The sequence below is a fragment of the Heliangelus exortis genome, unplaced genomic scaffold (genome assembly GCF_036169615.1).
Source record: "Heliangelus exortis unplaced genomic scaffold, bHelExo1.hap1 Scaffold_69, whole genome shotgun sequence".
In the NCBI taxonomy this organism is placed as follows: Eukaryota; Metazoa; Chordata; class Aves; order Apodiformes; family Trochilidae; genus Heliangelus; species Heliangelus exortis.
Genome location: NW_027285985.1, coordinates 73081 through 95991, shown reverse-complemented (window position 1 = coordinate 95991; position 22911 = coordinate 73081). Strand labels below are relative to the sequence as shown.

Genomic DNA, 22911 nt, shown 5'->3' with positions numbered 1-22911 from the left:
AACGGCGGCAAAAGGAGGGGGCGGGGCTTAAAGGAGGAGGGGCGGGGCTTGAGGGAGGGGGGCGGGCTTAAGGAGGGGGCGAGGCTATAAAGGGGGGTGAGGGAAAGGGGGGGGGGTTTTGTGTGTCCGGGATCGCCGGCCCTGTGGAAGGAGAAGAGGTGAGAGACCCCACCCCCCCCCCTTCACCCGCAGAAAAAAACCCACAAAAAAGGGGTTTTTGGGCAAATTGGAAGGGGGGGGGGGAAAGGGGGTTTGGGGAGGGAAATGGAGGTTTTGTGTGCGAAGGTGGCCAAAAAAGGGGAATGTGGGAGTGGGGAGGAAAAGGGGGGGTTCTGAGGTAAAAAGAAAGGGGTTGGGGGGTGAAGGGGGAAAAGGGGGGGTTTGTGAGGTTTTCTGCAAAAAACTGAGGTAAAAGTGGGAATTTGTGATGCTTTCTACGCAAACTTGAGGAGAAAGAGTGGATTTGGAGCATTTTCTGCTGAAAACTGAGGTAAAAGTGGGAATTTGTAAGGTTTTCTGAGCAAAATGAGGGGAAAGTGGGGATTGGTGATGTTTTCTGAGCAAAATGAGGGGAAAGTGAGAAACTGAGATGCTTTTTGCAAAACACTGAGGTAAAAGTGGGAATTTGTAAGGTTTTCTGAGCAAAAATGAGGGGAAAGTGGGAATTTGTGATGCTTTCTGTGCAAAATTGAGGTAAAAGTGGAAATTTGTGATGCTTCCTGTAAAAAACTGAGGTAAAAGTGGAAATTTGTGATGCTTTCTGCCCAAAATTGAGGTAAAAGAGAGGATTTGGAGCATTTTCTGCTCAAAACTGAGGCAAAAGTGGGAAAATTGTAAGGTTATCTGCTCAAAAATGGAGGTGAAACTTGGAATTTGTGATGCTTTCTGCCCAAAGATGAGGTAAAAGTTGGAATTTGTGATGCTTTCTACACAAACTTGAGGTGAAAGAGTGGATTTGGAGCATTTACTGCTGAAAACTGAGGTAAAAGTGGGAATTTGTAAGGTTTTTCTGAGCAAAAATGAGGGGGAAGTGGGAATTTGTGATGTTTTCTGTGCAAAATTGAGGTAAAAGTGGAATTTGTGATGCTTCCTGTAAAAAACTGAGGTAAAAGTGGGAATTTGTAAGGTTTTCTGAGCAAAAATGAGGGGAAAGTGGGGATTGGTGATGTTTTCTGAGCAAAATGAGGGGAAAGTGAGAATCTGAGATGCTTTTTGCAAAAAAACTGAGGTAAAGTGGGAATTTGTGATGCTTTCTGCAAAAACTGAGGTGAAAGAGTGGATTTGGAACATTTTCTGCTGAAAACTGAGGTAAAAGTGGAATTTGTAAGGTTTTCTGAGCAAAAATGAGGGGAAGTGGGGATTGGTGATGTTTTCTGTGCAAAAATGAGGTAGAAGTGGAAGTTTGTGATGCTTGCTGTAAAAAACTGAGGTAAAAGTGGAGATTTTGATGCTTTCTGCCCAAAACTGAAGTTAAAGAGTGGATTTGGAGTATTTTCTGCAAAAACTGAGGTAAAAGTGGAAATTTGTGATGCTTTCTACGCAAAACTTGAGGTGAAAGAGTGGATTTGGAGCATTTTCTGCTGAAAACTGAGGTAAAAGTGGGAATTTGTAAGGTTTTCTGAGCAAAATGAGGGGAAAGTGGGAATTTGTGATGCTTTCTGCAAAAAACTGAGGTAAAAGTGGAAATTTGTGATGCTTTCTGCCCAAAATTGAGGTAAAAGTGGAATTTGTGATGCTTTCTGCACAAACCTGAGGTGAAAGAGTGGATTTGGAGCATTTCTGCTGAAAACTGAGGTAAAAGTGGGAATTTGTAAGGTTTTCTGAGCAAAAATGAGGGAAAGTGGGGATTGCTGATGTCATTTGTGCAAAAATGAGATAAAAGTGGAAATTTGTGATGCTTTCTGCCCAAAATTGAGGTAAAAGAGAGGATTTGGAGCATTTTCTTCTCAAAACTGAGGCAAAAGTGGAAAATTGTAAGGTTATCTGCTCAAAATGAGGTGAAAGACCATTTTCTGCTAAAAATTGAGGTAAAAGTGGAAAATTGTGATGCCTTTTTGCCCAAAACTGAGGTAAAAGTTGGAATTAGTGATGCTTTTCTGCCAAAACTGAGGTGAAAGTGTGGATTTGGAACATTTTCTGATTAAAAATGAGGTAAAAGTGGAAATGGTTGGTGATGTTTTCTGCCCCAAAATGACGTAAATGTACATATTTAAGCATTTTCAGTCCAAAAATAAGGCAAAAATGGGAAATTATGATGTTGTTTTGCTCCAAACTGTTAGAAAAGTGAGGATTTTGTAACATTTTCTGCTGGAAAGCGAGGTGAAAGTGAGGTTTTGTGAAGTTTTTTGCTCAAAAATGAGGTAAAAGTGAGATTTTGTGGTGGTTTTTGCTCAAAAATCAGGTAAAAGTGAGGATTTGAGACACTTCCTGCTGAAAAATGAGGTAAAACAGAGATGTTGTGGTGTTTTTTGCTGAAAATGAGGTAAAAGTGAGATTTTGTGAAGTTTTTTGCTCAAAAATGAGGTAAAAGTGAGATTTTGTGGTGGTTTTTGCTCAAAAATCAGGTAAAAGTGAGATTTTGTGGTGGTTTTTGCTCAAAATGAGGTTAAAGTGAGAATTTGAGACACTTCTGCTGAAAAATGAGGTAAAAGAGAGAATTTGAGGTGTTTTTTGCTGAAAAATGAGGTAAAGTGAGATTTTGTGATGTTTTTTTCTTAAATAAGAGATCAAAGTGAGAATTTGTGGTGTTTTTTGTTCAAAAATGAAGTAAAAGTGAGAATTTATGGTGTTTTTTGCTCAAAAATGAGGTAAAAGTGAGATTTTGTTATTTGTTTTTCTCAAAAATGAGGTAAAAGTGAGATTTTGTGGTGTTTTTTTCTCAAATAAGAGATCAAAGTGAGAACTTGTGGTGGTTTTTGTTCAAAAATGAAGTAAAAGTGAGAATTTGAGACACTTCCTGCTGAAAAATGAGGTAAAAGAGAGAATTTGAGGTGTTTTTTGCTCAAAATGAGGTAAAAGTGAGATTTTGTGATGTTTTTTGCTCAAATAAGAGATCAAGTGAGAATTTGTGGTGGTTTTTGTTCAAAAATGAAGTAAAAGTGAGAATTTATGGTGTTTTTTGCTCAAAAATGAGATAAAAGTGAGGATTTGAGACACTTCCTGCTGAAAAATGAGGTAAAACAGAGATGTTGTGGTGGTTTTTGCTGAAAAATGAGGTAAAACAGAGATGTTGTGATGTTTTTTGCTCAAAAATGAGGTAAAAGTGAGATTTTTGTGATGTTTTTTGCTCAAAAATGAGGTAAAAGTGAGGATTTGTGGTGGTTTTTGTTCAAAAATGAAGTAAAGTGAGAATTTATGGTGTTTTTTGCTCAAAAATGAGGTAAAAGTGAGGATTTGTGACACTTCTGCTGAAAAATGAGGTAAAAGTGAGAATTTGAGGTGTTTTTTGCTCAAGAATGAGGTAAAAGTGAGAATTTGTGGTGGTTTTTGCTCAAAAATGAGGTAAAAAGTGAGATTTTGTGATGTGTTTTGCTCAAAAATGAGGTAAAAGTGAGAATTTGTGATGTTTTTTCCTCAAAAGTGAGGTAAAAGTGAGAATTTATGGTGTTTTTTGCTCAAAAATGAGGTAAAAGTGAGGATTTGTGACACTTCCTGCTGAAAAATGAGGTAAAAGTGAGATTTTGAGGTGTTTTTTGCTGAAGAATGAGGTAAAAGTGAGATTTTGTGGTGTTTTTTTTCCTCAAAAATGAGGTAAAAGTGAGAATCTGTGACGCTTTCTGCCGGAAAAGTGAGGTAAAAATCAAGATTTGAGCAATTTTCAGTCCAGAAATGAGGAAAAGGAGGAATTTCTGACGTTCTCAGGTCAAAAATGAGGCAAAAGAGGGAATTTCTGAGGTGTTTTTGGTCAGGACTGAGGGAAAAGTGGGGAACGGTGACGTTTTCTACCCAAAAATGAGGTAAAAAGTGGGAATTTCTGCGTTTGGAGCCCCAAGTGGAGTTAAAATGGGGATTTCTGTTGTTTTCCTCCCAAACCAAACCAAAAGTGGGATTTTTTTTGCTGTTTTCATCCAAGGAGTGAGGTAAAAAGAGGGATTTGTGCCATTTCAGTCCATAAATGCCGCAGAAAGTGGGAATTTCCGAGTTTTTCAACCCAAGTGAAGGAAAAACGGAATTCCTGACATTTTCTCACCAAACTCAAAAGGAAAAAGTGGAAATTTCTGACTTTTCCAGCCCAAAATCGACGCCGAAATGGGATTTTCTGACGTTGCCAGCCCAAAACTGAGGTGAAAGTGACAATTCCCGCCATTTTTCTGCCCGCAAAGGTCAAAATAGCACTTTTTGGAGTTGTTTTCGGCCCCAAAATGACACAAAAGGAGGAAATTTCTGCAGTTTCCAGACCCAAAATCAGCGAATTGAAGGAATTTCTGACACTTTGAGTCCAAAAGCGACTTAAAATAACAATTTTTTGGGGGTTTCAGCCCCAAAAACGACAGAAAAGTCGGAGTTTCTACAGCTTCCAACACGACTGTGGAATAAAAATAACAATTTTCCAGTTTTCAGCCCCAAACGAGGCAAAATAAGGTTGAGTCCATCTTCCAGCCCCCAAAATGAGGCAAAAGGAGGGTTTTGTGTCATTCTTGGGCAAAAAAAGTGTAATTTTACGGTGTTTTCGGCCCAAAACTGAGGGTAAAAAAGGGAATTTCTGCCATTTTCAGCCCCCCAAGTGAGCAAAAATGGGAATTTCAGCCATTTTCAGCCCAAATCCGAGGTAAAAATCACCACTTCTGTCGTCTTCCGCCCCAGAAAAGGTGAAAAAAGGGAACTTATCCCAATTTCTTCCCGAAATGAAGTGAAAATGGCAACTTTGGAGCAAATCCTGAGGTAAAAACGGGAATTTCTGCCAAGTCCGACGCAAAAGTGAGGTAAAAATTGGGATTTCTGTCCTTTTCAGCCCAAAAATGGGGGAGAAATTGAGGTCGATGCCACCTGTGCACCAAAAACAGGGGCAAAAAGGGAGTTTTGCCCCCAAAAACGAGGTGAAAAACGGCAACTTTGAGTCCAACGGGAGCTAAAAATGGGAGTTTTTGCCAAACCCGCCCCAAAAATGAGGTAAAAAAAAAGGAAAAAAAGGATTTATCTCCTTGACGGCCCAAAAGCGAGGTAAAAAATGGGATTTTCAGCCAATTCGGCTCCAAAATGAGGTAAAAAATAGGGATTTCTGTCATTTCCAGACCAAAAATGAGAGAAAACGTGGAGCTCGGTTAAAAAATTGGGTGGGAAATGCTTTTTTTTTCAGCTTTTCTCCCCAAAAATGGAAAAAAGGGAATTTGAGTGAAACTCGACGGAAAAATTGGGGATCCCAATCGATTCCACCCCAAAACTGAGGTAAAAAAATGGGATTTTTCCTGGTTTTCTCCACGAAACGAGGTGAAAATGGCAGTTTTGGCAAGTTTGACCCCAAAAATGAGGTGAAAATTGGGGTTGCCCCTTGGTTTCACCCAAAAACGAGGTGGAAAACGGCAAATGTTGCGATTTTTGACAGAGAAAAACAGGGGAAAACAGGACTTTTCCCCCCAAAATGATGAAGAAGTGAATTTTTGCCATTTTCAGCCCCAAAAACGAGGCAAACCCCCAATTTTTGCCATTTTGCCGAGAAATCTGAAGTGAAAACCAAATTTTTTGCCATTTTCACCCCAAAAATGAAGCGAAAAGTTGAGTTTTTTCCTGGGTTTGCCCCTCAGAGCCAGGAATTGGGATATAGCCTGGTTTTGACCCAAAAATGAGGTGAAAAATGGGACTTGTGCCCCCCCGAAAATCCCCAAATTTGGTTTTTTATCGTTTTGTCCCCAAGGGACGTTTTCACCCCGAATAATTGAGGATAAAAAGGGAATTTTTGCCATTTTGGTGGCAAAAAGGTGATTTCTGCCCTTCCGGCCCAAAAACAAAGTCGAAAAAAAGGAATTATCCAAAATCTACCTTTGAAAAATGAGGTGAAAAACTGAACTTTGGACATTTTTAAGCCAGAAATGTGCAAAAAAAAAAAAAATTTCTGCCTTCCAGGCAGCAAAAAAATGAGGAGAAAAATTGGATTTTTACCACTTTGGCTCCAAAAAGGGGAAAAAAAAGCAAATTTTCCTTGGTTTTCCCCAAAAAATGAGGTGGTGGAGGCAACTTACTCCGTTCTCTGATCAAAAATGAGGCAAAAGAAGGGGATTTATCCCAATTTTGACTTCAAAACTGAGAGAAAAATGGGATTTCTCCCAATTTGGCATCAAAAGAAAGCAAAATACCCAATTTCCCCTGGTTTTGCCTTAAAAAAATTAGAAGGAAAAAGAAAAAAAAAAGGAGAAAAACTATTTTATACCATTTAAGCCCCAAAATCCAGGTGGAAAGGGAATTTTTTTGTTATCTTTGAAGCCAAAATTTGCTCTAAATCGAGATTTCCCGTGTTCTGGCCCCAAAATAACAGAAAATGGGATTTTAAGTGGGTTTAGACCCAAAAAAGGATGCAAAAAAAAGGCTATTTTTACACCCCCACCCCCTCCCAATCAGCTCCAAGTGTCATTCCCACCAATTCAGCCTCAAAAAAACCCCAGATTTGGGGATTTCCCCCAAAAGTGAGGAGAAAAATGGGATTTGTGCCACTTTCTCCCTCCGAAATAAGGTAAAAAAGGGCATTTTTCCTGCTTTTTTGCCCCAAAACTCCGGAGGAAAAAAGTTTCCTGTCATTTGCCCCCCCAAAACCCCCTGGAAAAACCACATTTCCCCTGTTTTTACCTCAAAAATGATGCAAAAAATGACAACTTTGACACTTTAAACCCCAAAAGAAGAACAAGGAGGGGGGAACACAGACAGATTTCCCCCTTTTTTACCTCAAAAATCACACCAGAAAGGAAAATTTCACCTTTTCACTCAAAACTTTGTGCAAAAAACCAAAGTTCCCCCCAAAACGAGGCGAAAAAAGTGAATTTTCTACCATTTTTGCCCCAATATTGAAGCAAAAAACAAATTTCCTGCTTTTTCCCCCCCAATCTGAGGTGGAAAAACCAGTTTTTCCCTATTTTAGCCCCTAAATCACAAAAAAATGGCATTTTAGACCCCGAATTTACTTGTAAATCACACAAAATGATAATTCCACTGAAAATGAACCAAAAAAAGGGGTTTTCCACTGCTTTGACCCAAAAACCTGAGGAGGGGAAGTGGCTCCAGGACAGATATTCCCGTTTTTTACCTCAAAAATCAGGTGGAAAAAAGGACCCTGCCCCTTTCCCTCCAAAATTTGGAGGGAAAAACCAGTTTTTCCCACTTTTTACCTCAAAAACCACAAGAAAAAGGGTTTTCCGGCCACTTTTCCCCCCAAATCAGTGGCGAACCCCAATTTCCCAACTTTTAACCTCAAAAACTGAGAAAACAAAGCTCCAGCCCCACCCCCCCTAAATTTTGGTAGAAAACCCCGATTTTTTCCACTTTTTGCCTCAAAAACCACAAGAAAAATGCATTTTCAGCCACTTTCCCCCAAAAATTACAGAGAAACCCCCAATTTCCCCCCTTTTTACCCAAAAAACCATAAAGAAAACGAGCTTTCTGCTGCTTTACCTCAGAAACTCAGTGGAAAAACCCATTTTTCCCACTTTTTACCTCAAAACCCACCGGGAAACAGGGTTTCCACCCCCTTCACCCCCAAAATTCAGTGAAAAGCCCCAATTTCCCCACTTTTTACCTCAAAAAAACCCCAATTTCCTCACTTTTTCCCTCAAAAACCCACCAGGAGCCTTCCCGCCACTCCCCCCCATTTTTACTTTAAAAAACCCCAATTTCCCCACTTTTTACCTCAAAAAAAACCACCACGAAACTTCCCGCCATTCCCCTTCCCAACTTTACTTAAAAACCCCCAATTTCCCCACTTTTTACCTAAAAAAACCCCCAATTTCCTCACTTTTTACCTCAAAAACCCCACAAGGAACCTTCCCGAGATTCCCCTCCCCAATTTTACTTAAAAAACCCCAATTTCCTCACTTTTTACCTCAAAAATTCCACCAGGACCCTTCCTGCCATCCCCCCCTCCCCGTTTTTACTTGTAAAGACCCCAATTTCCCCACTTTTTACCTCAAAAAAACCCCAATTTCCCCACTTTTTACCTCAAATTTTCCACAAGGAACCTTCCCGCCCCTCCCCCCCATTTTAACTTTAAAAAAACCCAATTTCCCCACTTTTTACCTCAAAAACCCCACAAGGATCCTTCCTGCCATTCCCCCCCCCATTTTTACTTAAAAAGACCCCAATTTCCCCACTTTTTACCTCAAAAAAAAACCCAAATTTCCCCATTTTTTACCTCAAAAACCCCCACAAACGAACCTTCCCTCCACTCCCCTATTTCCCAATTTTTACTTTAAAAAACCCCAATTCCCTCACTTTTTCCCTCAAAAAACCACCAGGAACCTTCCCGCCATTCCCCCCCCCCCCATTTTAACTTAAAAACCCCCCAATTTCCCCACTTTTTACCTCAAAAACCCCCCAATTTCCCCACTTTTTACCTCAAAACCCACAAGGACCCTTCCGCCATCCCTCCTCAATTTTACTTTAAAAACCCCCAATTTCCTCACTTTTTACCTCAAAACCCCACGAGGTTTTCCCCGCCATTGCCCCCCCCCTCAATTTTACTTTAAAAAAACCCCAATTTCTCCACTTTTTACCTCAAAAAAACCACCAGGAAACTTCCCCGCCATTCCCCCTCCCATTCTTTCTTTTAAAAAAAACCCCAATTTCCCCACTTTTTACCTCAAAAACCCCCCAGGACCCTTCCCGCCATTTCGCCCCCATTTTCACTTTAAACCCCCCCCAATTCCCTCACTTTTTTACCTCAAAAACCGCCCAAACCGGACTCCGCTCCCCCCTTCCCCCACCCCATTTCCCCCTTTTTTCCCCCTAAACCCCCTTCCCCAACCCCCCCACTTCCCCCCCTCCCTCTTTAAACCCCCCATTTTCCCAACCCACCCCAAAAACCGCCTTTTTCACCCCAAAACCGGGGGCGTCTTCCGCCCTTTTCCCTCAGAGTGCGTGAAGGCGGCGGCGGTGAGGGAGAGGGGGGGGGGGGAAAGGGGGGGGGGGGAGGGGCCGCGCCGCCATTATCCTCCGCAAAACGCTCCCTCCCCCCTTTTAACCCCGCCCACCCACCCCTTCCCGCACCCTTCCCGCACCCTCCCCGCATCCCCCGCACCCTTCCCGCACCCCACCCCCGCACCCTCCCGGCGCCGCCCTCACCGCTCCCGCTCCCTCCGCAGCCTCCGCCGCCTTCGGGGGCTCCTCACAAAATGCGCCCGCACCGCCCTCTGCGCCTCGCTCGGCCCGCGCCTAAACCCCGCCCTTCTCCCTCCCGGAACCCCGCGCTCCCATTGCCGAGCCGCACGCCAATCATCCTCCCGGCCAATCAGCGCACACCCCCCCCTCACAGAGCGCTCAGCCAATGAGCAGCGAGGGGCGGGAGCCCAGCGATCGGCGCCGCTGATTGGGCAGCGAGGGAGGGGGCGGGAGCGCGGGGACGAAACGAGGGCGCTGATTGGAGGAGACGCGCGGCCGCAGGGAGGGGATTGGCTGGGAGGTGTCAATCAGAAAGGGGCGGGGATGGCCTGCTTCGGGCCTTTCCTTACTGGTTTGGGGCCTTTCTTACTGGTTTGAGGCCTTTTCTTACTGGTTTGGGCTTTTTCTTACTGGTTTGGGCCTTTCCTTACTGGTTTGGGGCCTTTCTTACTGGTTTGAGGCCTTTTCTTACTGGTTTGGGGCCTTTTAAACTGGTTTTGGGCCTTTTCTTACTGGTTTGGGCTTTTTCTTACTGGTTTGGGCCTTTTCTTACTGGTTTGGGGCCTTTCTTACTGGTTTGAGGCCTTTCTTACTGGTTTGAGGCCTTTTAAACTGGTTTTGGGCCTTTTCTTACTGGTTTGGGGCCTTTCTTACTGGTTTGAGGCCTTTTAAACTGGTTTTGGGCCTTTTCTTACTGGTTTGGGGCCTTTTAAACTGGTTTTGGGCCTTTTCTTACTGGTTTGGGCCTTTTCTTACTGGTTTGGCCCCTTCCCTTACTGGTTTCCCCCTTCTATACTGGTTTGACCCTTCTTTAAACTGGTTTTACCTTTTTTATACTGGTTTGACCCTTTTTTTACTGGTTTGACCCTTATTATACTGGTTTCATCTTTTTTATACTGGTTTGGCCCCTTTCCTTACTGGTTTCCCCCTTCTATACTGGTTTCACCCCTCTTTTAACTGGTTTAACCTTTTTTTTACTGGTTTGACCCCATTTTATACTGGTTTGGCCCCTTTCCTTACTGGTTTCCCCCTTCCATACTGGTTTCCCCCTTCTATACTGGTTTGACCCTTCTTTAAACTGGTTTTACCCCTCTTTAAACTGGTTTGACTATTTTTATACTGGTTTGACCCTTTTTATACTGGTTTGGCCCCTTTCCTTACTGGTTTCCTCCTTCTATACTGGTTTCACCCCTCTTTAAACTGGTTTCACCTCTCTTTGAACTGGTTTGATCCTTTTTTATACTGGTTTGACCCTTTTTTTACTGGTTCGACCCTTATTATACTGGTTTCATCTTTTTATACTGGTTTCCCCCCTCTTTATACTGGTTTGACCCTTCTTTAAACTGGTTTTACCTTCTTTAAACTGGTTTGATCCTTTTTTATACTGGTTTGACCCTTTTATACTGGTTTGACCCCATTTTATACTGGTTTGACCCCATTTTATACTGGTTTGGCCTCTTTCCTTACTGGTTTCCCCCTTCTATACTGGTTTCACCCCTCTTTAAACTGGTTTTACCTTTTTTATACTGGTTTGACCCTTTTTTTACTGGTTCGACCCTTATTATACTGGTTTCATCTTTTTTATACTGGTTTCCCCCCTCTTTAAACTGGTTTGACCCTTTTTATACTGGTTTGACCCTTTTTATACTGGTTTGGCCCCTTTCCTTACTGGTTTCCCCCTTTTATACTGGTTTCACCCTTCCTTAAACTGGTTTCATCTCTCTTTAAACTGGTTTGACCTTTTTATGCTGGTTTGAGGCCTTTTCTTACTGGTTTGACCTTTTCCTTACTGGTTTCCTCCTTCTATACTGGTTTCACCCCTCTTTAAACTGGTTTCACCTCTCTTTGAACTGGTTTGACCCTTTTTTTTACTGGTTTGACCCTTATTATTCTGGTTTGATCTTTTTTATACTGGTTTCACCCCTCTTTAAACTGGTTTGACCCTTTTTATACTGGTTTGGCCCCTTTCCTTACTGGTTTCCCCCCTTCTATACTGGTTTCACCTCTCTTTAAACTGGTTTCACTTCTCTTTAAACTGGTTTGATCCTTTTTTATACTGGTTTGACCCTTTTTTTACTGGTTTGACCGTTATTATACTGGTATCATCTTTTTTATACTGGTTTCCCCCCTCTTTAAACTGGTTTGGGCCTTTTCTTACTGGTTTGGCCCCTTTCCTTACTGGTTTCCCTCTTCTATACTGGTTTGACCCTTCTTTAAACTGGTTTTACCTTCTTTAAACTGGTTTGACCTTTTTTATACTGGTTTGACCCTTTTTTTACTGGTTTGACCGTTATTATACTGGTTTCATCTTTTTTATACTGGTTTCCCCCCTCTTTAAACTGTTTTTACCTTTTTTATACTGGTTTGACCCCATTTTATACTGGTTTGACCCTTTTCTTACTGGTTTGGCCCCTTTCCTTACTGGTTTCCTCCTTCTATACTGGTTTCACCCCTCTTTAAACTGGTTTGATCCTTTTTATACTGGTTTGGCCCCTTTCCTTACTGGTTTCACCCCTTTCCTTACTGGTTTGACCTTTTTTCCCTCCTGGTTTTCCCATTTTTCTCCCTTTTCTCTCTTTTTTTCCTCTTTTCCCCGGATTTTCCCCCATTTCCCCCCCTCCTCCCGGGGCCTTTGGGGGGGGGAGGGGAAGAACTGAGACCTTTGGGTGCCAAAAACCTTAAAAAAACCCCAAAACTTTGTTTTTTATTGAAGCCACTGGAAAAAAGAGCAAACTACAACTATGGAACAAAAAAAAAAAAAGGGGGGGGGAGACCCCAAAACCAGGGGGGGAACCCCCAAAAATTACACGAAAAAAAAAAAAAATGGGAACCCCCCCCCGATAAATAAAAACAACAAAAAAAAAAAAAAAAAAAAAAGAGGGGGGGGAGAGGGATTTGGGGAGATTTGGGGGGAAAAAGGGGAAAAATTTTGGAGGGAAAGTTCCAAATGGGGGGGGAAATGGGAAAAGGGGGAATTTGGGGGGAAATCCTGGAAATCTGGGGGGAAATCTGGAAATTTGGAGGAAAATCTGAAAAATTTGAGGGAAATTTGGAGGAAAATTGGAAAATTTGGGGGAAAATCTGAAAAATTTGGAGGGAAATCTGAAAATTTTGGGGGAAATTTGGAAACAGGAAAATTTGGGGGAAAATCTGAAAATTTGGAGGAAAATCTGAAAAATTTGGAGGGAAATCTGAAAAATTTGGAGGGAAATGGAAAATTTGGAGGAAAATCTGAAAAAATTGAGGGAAATTTGGAAGCTTTGAGGGAAATTTGGAGGAAAATCTGAAACTTTTGGGGGAAAATCTGAAAAATTTGGAGGGAAATCTGAAAATTTTGGGGGAAAATCTGAAAAATTTGGAGGGAAATCTGAAAAATTTGGAGGGAAATCTGAAAATTTTGGGGAAAATCTGAAAATTTTGAGGGAAATTTGGAGGAAAATCTGAAAATTTGGGGGGAAATCTGAAAAATTTGGAGAGAAATCTGGAAATTTGGAGGAAAATCTGAAAAAATTGAGGGAAATTTGGAAGCTTTGAGGAAAATTTGGAGGAAAATCGGAAAATTTTTGGGGAGAATCTGAAAATTTTGAGGGAAATTTGGAGGAAAGTGAAAACTTGGGGGAAAATCTGAAAAATTTGGAGGGAAATCTGAAAATTTGGAGGGAAATTTGGAAACTTTGAGGAAAATTTGGAGGAAAACCAGAAAATTTTGGGGGAAATCTGAAAAATTTGGAGGAAATCTGAAAATTTGGAGGGAAATTTGGAAACTGAGGAAAATTTGGGGGAAAATGTGAAAATTTGGAGGAAAAGCTGAAAAATTTGAGGGAAATTTGGAAGCTTTGAGGAAAATTTGGAGGAAATTCTCAAGATTTGAGGGAAATTTGGAAGCTTTGAGGAAAATTTGGAGGAAAATCTGAAAACTTGGAAGAAAATCTGAAATTTGGGGGAAAATCTGAAAATTTGGAGGGAAATCTGAAAATTCCGAGGAAAATCTGAAAAATTTGAGGGAAATTTGGAAGCTTTGAGGGAAATTTGGAGGAAAATCTGAAACTTTTGGGGGAAATCTGAAAAATTTGAGGGAAATTTGGAGGAAAATCTGAAAATTTGGGGGAAAATCTGAAAAATTTGGAGGGAAATCTGAAAATTTTGTGGGAAATCTGAAAATTTGGAGGAAAATCTGAAAAACTTGAGGGAAATTTGGAAGCTTTGAGGAAAATTTGGGGGAAAATCTGAAAATTTAGAGAAAAATCTGAAAAATTTGGAGGGAAATCTGAAAAATTTGGAGGAAAATCTGAAAAATTTGGAGGGAAATCAGGAAAATTCGAGGGAAATTTGGAAGCTTTGAGGAAAATTTGGAGGAAAATCTGAAAATTTGGGGGAAAATCTGAAAAATTTGGAGGGAAATTGAAAATTTGGAGAAAAATCTGAAAAAATTGAGGGAAATTTGGAAGCTTTGAGGAAAATTTGGAGGAAATTCTGAAAATTTGGAGGGAAATTTGGAAACTGAGGAAAATTTGGGGGAAAATGTGAAAATTTGGAGGAAAATCTGAAAAATTTGGAGGGAAATCTGAAAATTCCAAGGAAAATCTGAAAGATTTGAGGGAAATTTGGAAGCTTTGAGGAAAATTTGGAGGAAAATCTGAAATTTTGGGGGAAATTTGGAAACTGAGGAAAATTCAGAGGAAAAGCTGAAAAATTTGAGAGAAATTTGGAAACTTTGAGGCAAATTTGGAGGAAAATCTGAAAATTTTGAGGGAAATCTGAAAAATTTGAGGGAAATTTGGAAGCTTTGAGGAAAATTTTGAGGAAAATTCTCAAGATTTGGAGGAAAAGCTGAGGGAAAAGTTTGGGGGAAAACCTGAAAATTTGGGGAAAATCTGAAAACTTGGGGGGAATTTGAAGATTTGGAGGAAAATCCGAAAATTGGGAGGAGGAAAATCTCCAAATTTTAATGAAATCCTTCAAATTTTCACAAAATCCTCCAAATTTCCCTCCAAATTTTCCCAAAATCCTCCAAATTTCCCAAAAATCCCCCAAATTCTTATAAAATCCTCCAAAATTTGACAAAAATCTCCAAATCTTGACAAAATCCTCCAATTTTTCACAAAATCCTTCAAATTGCCCCAAAATCCTCCAAATTTCCCTCCAAATTTTCCCAAAATCCTCCAAATTTTGACGAAATTCTTCAAATTTCCCCAAAATCCTCCAAATTTCCCCCAAATCCTCAAAAATTTTGACAAAAATCTCCAAATCTTGACAAAATTCTCCAAATTTTAGGAAATCCTCCAAATTTCCCCAAAATCCTCCAAATTTTGCCCAAATGCTCCAAATTCTTATAAAATCCTTAAAATTTGACAAAAATTTCCAAATCTTGACAAAATTCCCCAAATTTTGAGAAAAATCTCCAAATTTTCCCAAAATCCTCCAAATTTTGATGAAATTTTTCAAATTTCCCCAAATCCTCCAAAATTTTGACCAAAATGTCCAAATCTTGACAAAATTCCCCAAATTTTATGAAATCCTCCAAATTTCCCCCAAAATCCTCCAAATTTTTTATAAAATCCCTCCAAAATTTGACAAAAATGTCCAAATTTTGAGAAAAATCCCCAAATTTCACCAAAATCCTCCAATTTTCCCTCTAAGTTTTCCCCAAATCCTCCAAATTTTGATGAAATTCTTCAAATTCCCCAAAATCCTCCAAATTTTTATAAAATCCTCCAAAATTTGACAAAAATCTCCAAATCTTGACAAAATCCTCCAAATTTTCCCAAAATCCTCCAAATTTCCCTCCAAATTTCCCCCAAAATCCTCCAAATTTTGCCCAAATCCTCCAAATTCTTATAAAATCCTTAAAATTTGACAAAAATTTCCAAATCTTGACAAAATTCTCCAAATTTTCCCAAAATCCTCCAAATTTTGATGAAATTCTTCAAATTTCCCCAAAATCCTCCAAAATTTTGACCAAAATGTCCAAATCTTGACAAAATTCTCCAAATTTTATGAAATCCTCCAATTTTTCCCCAAAATCCTCCAAATTTTGACGAAATTCTTCAAATTTCCCCAGAATCCTCCAAATTTCCCCAAAATCCTCCAAATTCTTATAAAATCCTCCAAAATTTGACAAAAATGTCCAAATCTTGACAAAATTCTCCAAATTTTGAGAAAATCTCCAAAATTTCCACAAAATCCTCCAAATTTTGATGAAATTCTTCAAATTTCCCCCAAATCCTCCAAAATTTTGACAAAAATCTCCAAATCTTGACAAAATTCTCCAAATTTTATGAAATCCTCCAAATTTCCCCCAAAATCCTCCAAATTTCCCTCCAAATTTCCACAAAATCCTCCAAATTTTGCCAAATGCTCCAAATTCTTATAAAATCCTTAAAATTTGACAAAAATGTCCAAATCTTGACAAAATCCTCCAATTTTTCACAAAATCCTCCAATTTTCCACAAAATCCTTCAAATTTCCCCAAACTCCTCCAAATTTCCCTCCAAATTTCCCCAAAATCCTCCAAATTTTTATAAAATCCTCCAAAATTTTGACCAAAATCTCCAAATCTTGACAAAATTCCCCAAATTTTATGAAATCCTCCAATTTTTCCCCAAAATCCTCCAAATTTCCCTCCAAATTTCCCCCAAAATCCTCCAAACTTTGATGAAATTCTTCAAATTTCCCCAAAATCCTCCAAATTTTTATAAAATCCTCCAAAATTTGACAAAAATGTCCAAATCTTGACAAAATCCTCCAAATTCCCACAAAATCCTCCAATTTTTCCAAAATCCTTCAAATTCTTATAAAATCCTTAAAATTTGACAAAAATTTGCAAATCTTGACAAAATTCTCAAAATTTTCCCAAAATCCTCCAAATTTTCCCAAAATCCTCCAAATTTTGATGAAATTCTTCAAATTTCCCCAAAATCCTCCAAAATTTTGACCAAAATGTCCAAATCTTGACAAAATTCTCCAAATTTTGAGAAAAATCCCCAAATCTCCCCAAAAATCCTCCAAAATTTCCGTCCAAATTTTCCCAAAATCCTCCAAATTTTGACGAAATTCTTCAAATTTCCCCAGAATCCTCCAAATTTCCCCAAAATGCTCCAAATTTCCCCCAAATCCTCCAAATTTTGATGAAATCCTCCAAAATTTGACCAAAATGTCCAAATCTTGACAAAATTCTCCAAATTTTGAGAAAAATCTCCAATTTTTCCCAAAATCCTTCAAATTTCCCCAAAATCCTCCAATTTTCCACAAAATCCTCCAAAATTTGACAAAAATCTCCAAATCTTGACAAAATTCTCCAAATTTTATGAAATCCTCCAAATTTTCCCCAAATCCTCCAAATTTTCCCAAAATCCTCCAAATTTTCCTCCAAATTTTCCCAAAATCCTCCAATTTTTCACAAAATCCTTCAAATTTCCCCCAAATTTCCCAAAATCCCCCAAATTTCCCCCAAATTTCCCCCAAATTCCCCCCAAAATTTCCCAAAAGCCCCGGAATTCCCCAGGGGGCGTGGTCAGGGGGCGTGGTCAGGGGGGGGGGGGAGGGGTCCTGGGCTACTTCCTCTTCTTCTTGGGTGGCCCCGGGTGGCGGGCGTGGCCTCCGCGGGGGGCGGGGCCTTTCCTCTTCCGGCTCCGCCCCTGCTCCTCCTCCTCCTCGTATTGGCTCTCCCGGTCAGCTGGGGGGGGACAAGGGGGGGGGGAGGGGGTCAGGGGGCTACCAGGACCTCCCGGTGGCTACCAAAGGGGCCCGGTGGCCACCGAGAGGTCCGAGAGGTCCTGGTGGCCACTAAAAGCTCCTGGTGGCCACCAAGAGGTCCTGGTGGCCACCAAGAGGTCCTGGTGGCCACTAAGAGGTTGTGGTGGCCACTGAAAGGTCGTGGTGGCTACCAAGAGGTTGTGGTGGCCACCAAGAGGTCCCCGTTGGCCACCAGAAAGGCTCTGGGTGGCCACTAAAAGGTTCTGGTGGCCACTGAAAGCTCCTGGTGGCTACTAAGAGCCCCTGGTGGCTACCAAGAGGTTGTGGTGGTCACTAAGAGGTCCTGGAGGCCACCAGGAGGGTCCCAATGGCCACTAAGAGGTCCTTGTGGCTACCGAAAGGTTGTGGGGACCACTAAAAGGTTGTGGGGGCCACCAAAAGCTCCTGGTGGCCACTGAAAGGCTCTGGTGGCCACTGAAAAAGTTCTTGTGGCTACCAAGAGGTCCTGGTGGCCACCAAGAGGTTGTGGTGGCCAATAAAAGGTTCTGGGTGGCCACTAAGAGGTCCCAATGGCCACTAAAAGGTTCTGGTGGCCACTAAAAGCTCTTGGTGGCCACTAAGAGGTCCCAATGGCCATTAAAGGAGGTCCTGGTGGCTACCAAGAGGTTCTTGTGGTCACTAAGAGGTCGTGGTGGCCACTAAAAGGTTCTGGTGGCCAATGATAGCTCTTGGTGGCCACTAAGAGCTCCCAATGGCCACCAGAAGGTCCAAGTGGCCACTAAGAGGTCCCGGTGGCCAAGAAAAGGGTTTGGTGGCCCCTAAGAGCTCCTGGTGGTCACCAAAAGGTCCAGGTGGCCACCAAGAGGTTCCAAGTGGCCATCCAAAAGGTCCAAGTGGCCACCAAGAGGTCCAAGTGGCCACCAAAAGGTCCTGTTGGCCAATAAAAGGGTTTGGTGGCCCCCTTAGAGCTCCCGTTGGCCACCAAGAGCTCCCCGTTGGCCACCAAGAGGTCCAAGTGGCCACCAAAAGGTCCAAGTGGCCACCGAGAGGTCCAAGTGGCTACCAAGAGGTCCAAGTGGCCACCGAGAGGTCCAAGTGGCCACCAAGAGGTCCCGGTGGCCAATAAAAGGGTTTGGTGGCCCCTAAGAGCTCCCGGTGACCACCAAGAGCTCCTGTTGGCCACCAAGAGGTCCAAGTGGCCACCAAAAGGTCCAAGTGGCCACCAAGAGGTCCAAGTGGCCACCAAGAGGTCCAAGTGGCCACCAGAAGCTCCCCGGTGGCCAATAAAAGAGTTTGGTGGCCCCTAAGAGCTCCCGTTGGTCACCAAACCCCCCCCATTGGCCACCAAAAGGTCCAAGTGGCCACCAAGAGGTCCAAGTGGCCACCAAAGGTCCAAGTGGCCACCAAGAGGTCCTGGTGGCCAATAAAAGGGTTTGGTGGCCCCTCAGAGCTCCCGTTGGCCACCAAGAGGTCCTGGTGGCTACCAAAAGGTCCAAGTGGCCACTAAAAGGTCCAAGTGGCCACTGAGAGGTCCAAGTGGCCACCGAGAGGTCCAAGTGGCCACCAAGAGGTCCAAGTGGCCACTAAAAGGTCCAAGTGGCCACCAAAAGGTCGAAGTGGCCACCAAGAGGTCCAAGTGGCCACCAAGAGGTCCAAGTGGCCACCAAGAGGTCCCAATGGCCACTAAAGAGATCCTGGGGGCCACTAAAAGCTCTTGGTGGCCACTAAGAGCTCCCGTTGGCCACCAAGAGGTCCCAATGGCGACCAGAAGGTCCAAGTGGCCACCGAAAGGTCCAAGTGGCCACTAAAAGGTCCTGGTGGCCAATAAAAGGGCTTGGTGGCCCCCTAAGAGCTCCTGGTGGCCACCAAGAGCTCCCGTTGGCCACCAAGAGGTCCAAGTGGCCACCGAGAGGTCCCGGTGGCCAATAAAAGGGTTTGGTGGCCCCTAAGAGCTCCTGGTGGCCACCAAACCCCCCCCATTGGCCACCAAGAGGTCCAAGTGGCCACCAGAAGGTCCTGGTGGCCAATAAAAGGCTTTGGTGGCTCCTAAGAGCTCCTGGTGGCCACCAAGAGGTCCAAGTGGCCACCAAAAGGTCCAGGTGGCCACCAAAAGGTCCAAGTGGCCACCAAAAAGGTCCAGGTGGCCACCAAAAGGTCCAAGTGGCCACCAAGAGGTCCAAGTGGCCACCAAAAGGTCCAAGTGGCCACCAAAAGGTCCAAGTGGCCACCAAGAGGTCCAAGTGGCCACCAAAAGGTCCAAGTGGCCACCAAAAGGTCCAAGTGGCCACCAAGAGGTCCCGTTGGCCACCAAGAGGTCCTGGTGGCCACTAAAAGGTCCAAGTTACCACCGAGAGGTCCAAGTGGCCACTAAGAGGTCCCAATGGCCACCAAAAGCTCCTGGTGGCCAAGAAAAGGCTTTGGTGGCCCCTAAGAGCTCCTGGTGGGCCACCAAGAGGTCCAAGTGGCCACCGAGAGGTCCAAGTGGCCACCAAAAGGTCCAAGTGGCCACCAGAAGCTCCTGGTGGCCAATAAAAGGGCTTGGTGGCCCCTAAGAGCTCCCGGTGGCCACCGAGAGGTCCTGGTGACCACCAAAAGGTCCAAGTGGCCACCAAGAGGTCCAAGTGGCCACCGAGAGGTCCAGGTGGCCACCGAGAGGTCCAAGTGGCCACCAAAAGGTCCCGGTGGCCACCAAAAGGTCCTGGTGGCCAATAAAAGGGTTTGGTGGCCCCTAAGAGCTCCCGGTGGTCACCAAGAGGTCCAAGTGGCCACCAAGAGGTCCAAGTGGCCACCAAGAGGTCCAAGTGGCCACCAAAAGGTCCAAGTGGCCACCAAGAGGTCCAAGTGGCCACCAAAAGGTCCAAGTGGCCACCGAGAGGTCCCGGCCTCACCTTTCCCTGGCCTCCTCCTCCAGCTCATCCCAATCTTTGCCGCTCTCCTCCTCGCTGCCCAGCGACTCCTTGGAATATTCTGGGGGAAAAAAGGGCAAAAAAAGGTCAGGAAAGGACTTTTTGAAATTTTTGGGGCGAAAAAAAGGGATTTTGGGGCCTTTCTGACCCGACTCCTCGGCCTCGGAGCTGTAATCCTCGTCGCTGTCCTCCTCCTCCTCCTCGTAATCCTCCTCCGAGGGGTTGAAGGTCTCGTCCTCCATCTCCGACTCCGAGTCCCCCACCTCGGCCTCGCTGCCCTGGGACCCCAAAAAAACACAGGAAATGGGCAAAAAGGACAAAAAAAAGGGGAAAAAACGGAGTGGGGGAGGGGAACAAAAAAAAAAAAAACCGAAACGGTGAAATGCGGGAGGAGGAACCCAAAAAAAGCCAAAATGAGGGAAGAGAAACCCAAAAAAACCCAAAAATGGGGGAGGAGAAACCCAAAAAACCCAAAAAATGTTGAAATGAGGGAGGAAAAACCCCAAAAAAACCCAAAAAATGTTGGAATGGGGGAGGGGAACCCAAAAAAACCCAAAAAACGTCAAAACAAAAATGGGGGAGGAGAAACCCAAAAAACCCAAAATGGGGGAGGAGAAACTCAAAAAACCCAAAAAATGTTGGAATGAGGGAGGAAAAACCCCAAAAAAACCCAAAAAATGTTGAAATGGGGGAGGGGAACCCAAAAAACCCAAAAAATGAAGAAATGGGGGAGGGGAACCCAAAAGACCCAAAAATGGGGGAGGAGAAACTCAAAAAACCCAAAAAATGTTGGAATGAGAGAAGAGAAACTCAAAAAAAACCCAAAATGGGGAAGGGGAACCCAAAAGACCCAAAAATGGGGGGGGAGAAACTCAAAAAACCAAAAAATGATGAAATGGGGGAGGGGAACCCAAAAAAAACCCAAAAAATGTTGAAATGAGGGAGGAGAAACCCAAAAAAACTGAAAATGGGGAGGGAACCCCAAAAAAAACAGAAAATGGGGGAGGAGAAACTCAAAAAACCCAAAAAACATTGAAATGAGGGAGGAAAACCCAAAAAAAACCCCAAAAACGTCAAAATGGGGGAGGGGAACCCAAAAAAACCCCAAACGGGACCCAAAATGGGGAAGAGAAACCTAAAAAATGAGGAAAGAGGGGAGGAAAAACCCAAAAAAACCCCAAAAACGTCGAAATGGGGGAGGGGAACCCAAAAAATGATGAAATGGGGGAGGGGAACCCAAAAAACCTCAAAATGGGGGAAGAGAAACCCAAAAAATGCAAAAATGGGGGAGGAAAAACCCAAAAAAAACCAAAAAATGATGAAATGAGGGAAGAGAAACCCAAAAAACCCCAAAAACGTCAAAATGGGGGAGGAAAAACCCAAAAAAAACCCAAAAATGTCAAAATGAGGGAAGAGAAACCCAAAAAAACCAAAAAATGGGGAGGAGAAACTCAAAAAACCCCAAAAAATGTTGAAATGGGGGAGGGGAACCCAAAAAACGTTGAAATGAGGGAGGAAAAACAAAAAAAAAAACCCAAAATGGGGGAGGAGAAACCCAAAAAACCCAAAAAATGATGAAATGAGGGAGGAAAAACCCCAAAAAAACCCAAAAAATGTTGGAATGGGGGAGGGGAACCCAAAATACCCAAAAAATGATGAAATGGGGAGGAAAAAGCCAAAAAAACCCAAAAATGGGGGAGGGGAACCCAAAAAAAAACCCAAAATGGGGAGGAGAAACCCAAAAACCCAAAAAATGTTGAAATGAGGGAGGGGAACCCAAAAAAACTCAAAATGGGGGAGGAAAACCCAAAAACCCCAAAACAGGACCCAAAATGGGGGAGGGGAACCCAAAAAATGATGAAATGGGGGAGGAAAACCCAAAAAACCTCAAAATGGGGGAAGAGAAACCCAAAAAATGCAAAAATGGGGGAGGAGAAACCCAAAAACCCAAAAACAGGACCCAAAATGGGGGAGGGGAACCCAAAAAAACCTGAAAATGGGGAGGAAAACCCAAAAATGATGAAATGGGGGAGGAAAAACCCAAAAAACCCAAAATGGGGGAGGGGAACCCAAAAAATGATGAAATGGGGAGGAGAAACCCAAAAAACGTTGAAATGAGGGAGGAAAAACCCAAAAAAAACCCCAAAAATGTCAAAATGGGGGAGGGGAACCCAAAAAACCCAAAAATGGGGGAAGAGAAACCCAAAAAATGCAAAAATGGGGGAGGAGAAACCCAAAAACCCAAAAAATGTTGAAATCAGGAGGAAAAACCCCAAAAAAACCCAAAAAATGTTGAAATGGGGGAGGGGAACCCAAAAAAACCCAAAATGGGGAGGAGAAACCCAAAAAACCAAAAAATGTTGAAATGAGGGAGGAAAAACCCAAAAAAACCCCAAAAACATCAAAATGGGGGAGGGGAACCCAAAAAACCCAAAAAATGTTGAAATGAGGGAGGAAAAACCAAAAAAAAACCCAAAATGGGGGAGGAGAACCCAAAAACCCAAAAAATGATGAAATGGGGGAGAGAAACCCAAAAAAACCCCAAAAACGTCAAAATGGGGGAGGAGAAACCCAAAAAACCCAAAAATGGGGGAGGAGAACCCAAAAACCCAAAAAATGTTGAAATGAGGGAGGAAAAACCCAAAAAAACCCCAAAAATGTCAAAATGGGGGAGGGGAACCCAAAAAACCTCAAAATGGTGGAAGAGAAACCCAAAAAACCCCAAAATGGGACCCAAAAAGGTGGAAAAAACCCAAAAAATCCAAAATTAAGAAAATTAAACTGGAGAAAGACCCCGAAATCCCTCAAAATGACCCCAAAAAGATGAGGAAGATCCAAAAAAACCAAAATGGACCCAAAACCCCCCAAAATGGGTCAAAAAATGGTGAAAGGAACTCAAAAACCCAAAAAACGCGACACGAAACGGTGAAAAAACCCAAAAAAACCCCAAAATTAAGAAAATTAAAAGGGAAAAAAACCCCAAAATCCCTCAAAATGACCCCAAAAAGATGAG

General features: G+C 42.8%; 1 protein-coding gene and 2 long non-coding RNA genes across 3 annotated transcripts in view; 1 reads left to right on the top strand and 2 right to left on the bottom strand.

The window, feature by feature from the left end:
• Positions 1-348: 348 nt before the first annotated feature.
• Positions 349-1000, bottom strand: LOC139790947 (uncharacterized). The gene is made up of 3 exons (XR_011723741.1): positions 969-1000; positions 606-843; positions 349-443 (listed from the first exon to the last, which is right to left on the bottom strand). It is a non-coding gene; the product is annotated as an uncharacterized lncRNA (long non-coding RNA).
• A 542-nt stretch (positions 1001-1542) lies between these two features.
• On the top strand, positions 1543-1840 carry LOC139790951 (uncharacterized). Its single transcript, XR_011723742.1, has 3 exons — positions 1543-1592; positions 1633-1714; positions 1795-1840. It is a non-coding gene; the product is annotated as an uncharacterized lncRNA (long non-coding RNA).
• Positions 1841-19866: 18026 nt separating this feature from the next.
• Positions 19867-22911, bottom strand: part of SUPT16H (SPT16 homolog, facilitates chromatin remodeling subunit) — a 47159-nt gene continuing 44114 nt past the window's right edge. The window contains 2 exon segments of the mRNA XM_071732723.1: positions 19867-19959; positions 20047-20176. Of these exon segments, the coding sequence (XP_071588824.1) occupies positions 19877-19959; positions 20047-20176 (213 nt within the window). The 3' untranslated portion in view covers positions 19867-19876.